Genomic DNA, 5,496 nt, shown 5'->3' on the forward strand with positions numbered 1-5,496 from the left:
TGTATACATAATTCTTATTGCTCAACACTTACATTCAACCAGCCAAGTTATCAGAATTATAATATTTAAGGTCATTTACATGCATACAACCCAATTCCTATGCATTTACATATCAGACATCAAAAGTTTGCTTTTTAGATTTATACCACGCAAATCTTTCACGTAACTTCAATAATACCGCCATTTTAACTTTTAAAAGGTGAAATACACTTTTTTCATGCACGGGTAACGTGGCATGCATGTAAAGGTTGAAGTTAGGTGCTAGATATGTACACATAGGAATTGAGTGGTATGTTTGTAAATCTTCCATACTTAAATATGTATTTTTTGCTTTTATTTATTCTTCTTATTTATTTTTAATTATTAAAATATCATGGGAAATCTTCCATATGATATTGAAACCTAAAATATGTGCCCCATAATGTTTTTTTTTCCCTGAACTTCAATTTTTCGCTACAAACCACCCAACCTATGCCAATCTGTAGGTAAAAATTGAAGTTTGGGGGGTTGATATGTCAATACATAGGAATTGGGTGGTAAGTATGTAAATGCCCCTTCTTTTTGTTTGGTATTTATTGATTATTGCCTGTTCTAACCTTCTAATGTCTCAGGTGTGCACTGGAGCTAAGAGTGAGCTTCAGTCCAAGCTTGCTGCTCGGAAGGTACTACAACACCTTTCAGCATCATTTTATATGCATAACAATGTGTAATGTAGCTAATTTTAGAGGTATCTACATACATACCACCTAATTCTTATGTATTTATTTATCTAACACTCAAATTTTATTTCTTACATTTACAACACCCAAATCTTTCATATCACACAAAAAATACTATCGTTTTAACTCGAGTGAAATACACCTTTTCATGCGTAGGCAAGGAAAAAATGAAGTTTGCGTGTTAGATGTGTAAATACATAGGATTTGAGTGGTATGTATGCAAATCTTCCTTAATTTTATTAAATATATTTTTTGAGTTATTTATTTATTTTTTTCTATTTATTTCAGTATGCTCGTATCATTCAGAAGCTTGGTTTCCCTGCCAAATTCAAGGTAATTATCATCATATGCTTGAAGTATTGTTGCTTTTTATTTTTATTTTTTTTGGCTTTTAATCTCCTAATTTGTATTTATTTATAATAAAATTTAGGATTTTAAGATTCAAAATATTGTTGGTTCTTGTGATGTGAAGTTTCCCATAAGGCTTGAAGGACTGGCTTACTCCCATGGTGCCTTCTCTAGTGTAAGTTTTATGCATCATTGCCTCATTTTTTTTCCGAAGATTTATATCTTTGTTGCACGGATGCGGATACAGGGACATGGACACGGGACACTGTTATTATTTTATTAAAAATATTTAACACAAACATGCGTTAGATGCACCATTATCATAAAAATTATATATATATATATATTGAATAAATAAAATATTAAGAAAAATATAAAAAGAAATTTAATAGCATTATCTTTCGAAAATTAAGATGTCCATAACGAGAATTATCAGCCCAGTCAAGCGATTGACTAATCTTTTAAGCTCATTTGTGAGAAAAGAAATGAGATGAAAAAGTAGAACATGCATGTTTAATCCTTAAATAAAAATTAATTTTTTTAATCTTACTTATAAAAATATGCTGTAAATGCTTAAAAATATATTTTTCTTAATTTTTAATTTACTAATTTAAGACACTCGTGTTCTTTTTTATTTTAATATTATTTAAATCATACACATTAGGGATGTGTCTGAGGCATGTCTGCAAGTTTTGGTATCCGATAAATGTCTGACGTTGCACTACTCCTTATTTAAATGTGTCTAACTCCTAAACTTCAGTTTTTACGTGCATGCCATCTTAGGCAGTGTTTGGTAGCATATTTTTAATATGTTTTAACCATAAATTTAGCTTAAATCCAGCGAAACAAATAAATAAATAAATAAATAAAAATAAAATCCACTACTTTAAATCCAAATTTCTCGTGTTCCATCTTTCTCTTTCTGCGTTCCATCATTTTTATGATGTAAATGCGGATTTAGTAAATCCGATTGCGACCTGGATTTATTCCGCCGTCGCTCGTGAGCTCTTCCGTTGCATCATCGATCTGATAAATTAGGATTGATCGGATTTAATAAATTCTATTTAACATAAAATTAAGTTGCATCCAAACACCGCCTCCCCTTTGCCTGAAAACGTGCATTTCACTTCTTAGAAGTTAAAATAGTAGTATTTTCTGTCATATGAAAGATTCGACCCCTCTTTTTTTTCAATTTTATTTTAAATTTTTTTATATTTACATAAAAAGCTATTTCTTCTATTTTGTAATTTTCCAATTTAATGGCTAATTTAAAGGATTATTTATGTAATTATTCATTGATGCAGTATGAACCAGAACTGTTTCCTGGTCTGATCTATCGAATGAAGCAGCCAAAAATTGTGCTTCTCATATTCGTTTCAGGCAAGATTGTTCTTACTGGAGCTAAGGTAGCTTAATTCTTTATTGCAAGATTATATTAATTGATCTATTTAATTTGCTTCGATTAACTTTTATTTTTGCACTTTCAGGTGAGAGAAGATACTTATGCTGCATTTGAAAATATATATCCTGTACTGACAGAATTCAGGAAGATCCAGCAATGGTATGTGACCATAATTTGAAAATTTACATATCTAACACCTGAATTTTGATATTTACATTTCTAACACTTTGATGTTATAACTTCTGCATGAAAATGTGCATTTCCCATTTAAACAGTTAGTAGAAGTGGTATTTTTTATGTTATGTCGCAGATTTGAGTAGCATATATACAAAAATGAAAGTTCAGCTGTTAGATATGTAAATATATAAGAATTGTGTGGTATTTAAGTAAATGCCCCTAAAATCATTTGGCTTATCAAAACTGTTTTTTTCCTGCAAACTTTTTTGAACCCGATCTATGGTTTGGATTTTCTAAGACAGGAATAGACAGTTGGACTGTGATAATCATTTAAAGTAATACGGTTAAATTTATCTTAGTTCAGGTTACCCACGTCTTCTTTAAACATTCAATTATCAACTAAACATCTTAAAAAAAAATTAAAGTTGAAAAAAGGTTAATTTAAGACAATAATTAGCTACAACAAGCCAATGAGTGCACTTCTAAACTACAGTAATGTAACGAAAATGAAATAATCTGCATGCTAATCATAAGTATTATAAATCAATATTAAAGCATCAAATGGTTTACTTTTTCAAGTACGATCATTCACGATAGTTCAAAACTCCAATGCAGTTTACTATATTAGTAAATATCTATATTATTTTATATCAATATAACCGTCACGGTAGAACTTTTTAAAATTGTATCAATTAAGATACACCAATATCAATATCTTTTTTTTAATTACATCTATGAGTACCTTAGCATCCCCACTGGTACCATAAAAGAGAAGATTTTCATCATAGTCAACATGAATATGCAATCAATTTATGTACGCTTTTAAATAATGCGTAATAGTAGTCTTATTAAAAATGTAAAATAATCACAACGAAATGACCAATAAATAACAAAAGCATAAAAATCACAGTAAAATTGTGTAATCAAGTTTCAGTACCCTATCAATGAATTTGATTTAGAAGAAACTAGAAGTTACAATAGCTTAAAAATAAACGTACTATCTCGTTTAGCCGACTTACCTAAAAGCTTCTGTCTCTAATAGTTAGATATAATAAAAAAATAAATTTTAAGCATATTGTTTAATTATGTTTTATTAGTCATTTAATTAATTATGTTAATTTAATTATTGGTTAACATATTTAATTGAAAGTATTCATGTCACTTTAATTTAACCATCATTAATACTAAAACTTTAATCAACATCTACTATTTGTATTAAATTATTGTTCAGTATCCAATTAATGTCCACTCTAATTTAAATAAGCATCTGTAAACTTTAATTTCATATTTCAAACAAATATTTCATCTTATTTTATTTTATTTTATTTTATTTTTAAATTTCAGTTTTGTTTTTAACTTAATGCTATTTTCATTATTATTATTATTATTATGATGTGAGTATTTATTATGTGTAGTATTTGCCAGTGAAACTCAATTTAATATAGGGGGATTTGCATACATGGCACACAATTCTTATGTATTCACATTTCTCATGCCTAACTTTTGATTTTTGCATGTATAACCCTCAAATCTCTTGCATCACATCAAAAATATGATTGTCACCGACCTTCTTAGAGTGAACTACATCTTCTTATGCGTAGATTTTGACGTGACTAAAGCGTTATAAATGTAAAGATGAAGGTTTAGGTGTTCGATATATAAATACATAAGAATCCCGTGATATGTATGTAAATTTTTACGAGTGGCATTGAGTTGAGAGAAAAATAAGAGAGAATGCAGAGGGAATGAGGAGAAATTTGTTCTTTTGCTCTTCCTATCTGTTTAAGGCGGTGTTTGGCTGCAATATTTTGACGGCAAAATAAATCTCGTAAATTCGACTGTGAAGTCGGATTTAGAAAATTCGGATTTACATCGAATAACTGATGGAAAAGACAATATTCGTTTTAACAGAGCACAAGATTTAAATTTTATATTTTTTTATGTTTGGCTGGATTTACTTTAAATTTATGGCTAAATTATGTTAAATTATTGTTTTCAAACACCCCCCTGAATTCCTCTTATTTTACACAACTAATCTTTCATCTTTACATTTCTCATCTTGGCTTTTGTGTATTTCAGATAGCAGATTGAGAGGGTGGACTGCCAAGCTGTACATATAAACATGAAGAGGATGAATATTGGTTATTTATTTATTTTATTTTTTTATTTTATAAATCTAGATATTAGTTATAAGTGGATTTTGAGCTGTTCATGGTCATATTACTTGCAATAATGGATTTTATGTATGATCAAATAGTCTAAATATATTTAATTAAACTTATATTTTTGGCTATTATTTATTCATCTCCTTCAAGAAGATTGGTGCAATTACATACAGACCATCCATAACTTGTTATTTATAAATCTACCCTCCTTTCGTCCATTTTTCAAATTCTTACTCGATTTGTTCTTTTCGTTTTATCAAATTCTCAATGGTTTGATCATAACATGCATAAATGTATCAGTTGGATAGTTCGAAAAAAATTCATTTGGGTGCATAATTTGTAAATATCGGTGTTTCGTGTGGTCTCTATGTAATTATACCTGAATGATTAGCGTTAGTGGACTTTATGAAATGTGCAATTTTCATTTTATATGTATTCTATATTTGTGGTATTCATTATAATGCTTGTTGAATGGATGTCACTCAAGTCTTATGATGAATTCACATATCTAACACATAAATCTAATTTTTTACATATGTACCTCATATTTCCCTATATTTTTGTGTTATGAAATATTTGAGTGGTATACATGTAAAAAAATTAAGTTTAAAGTGATAGATACATGAATACATAAGAATTGGGTGTGTAAATAAGTGCCTCTAAATATTTTTTAGAATATTTAATT

The 5,496-nt window shown here is 28.6% G+C and overlaps 1 protein-coding gene across 2 annotated transcripts; it reads left to right on the plus strand.

Moving 5' to 3' along the window:
• The first annotated feature begins 590 nt into the window (after window positions 1-590).
• On the plus strand, window positions 591-4,851 carry LOC110037595 (TATA-box-binding protein 2-like). Of its 2 annotated transcripts, none has more exons than XM_020742281.1 (6): window positions 591-662; window positions 1,008-1,052; window positions 1,150-1,242; window positions 2,372-2,473; window positions 2,555-2,628; window positions 4,726-4,851. In XM_020742281.1, coding segments are annotated over exons 1-6 (375 nt in total). In that variant the 5' UTR covers window positions 591-602; the 3' UTR covers window positions 4,727-4,851. The 2 variants fall into 2 exon arrangements, with proteins under 2 accessions (XP_020597940.1, XP_020597941.1); XM_020742282.1 differs by having other exon boundaries at window positions 1,192-1,242.
• Window positions 4,852-5,496: the final 645 nt, after the last annotated feature.

This window comes from Phalaenopsis equestris, unplaced genomic scaffold, assembly GCF_001263595.1.
Source record: "Phalaenopsis equestris unplaced genomic scaffold, ASM126359v1 Scaffold221839, whole genome shotgun sequence".
Taxonomy (NCBI): Eukaryota; Viridiplantae; Streptophyta; class Magnoliopsida; order Asparagales; family Orchidaceae; genus Phalaenopsis; species Phalaenopsis equestris.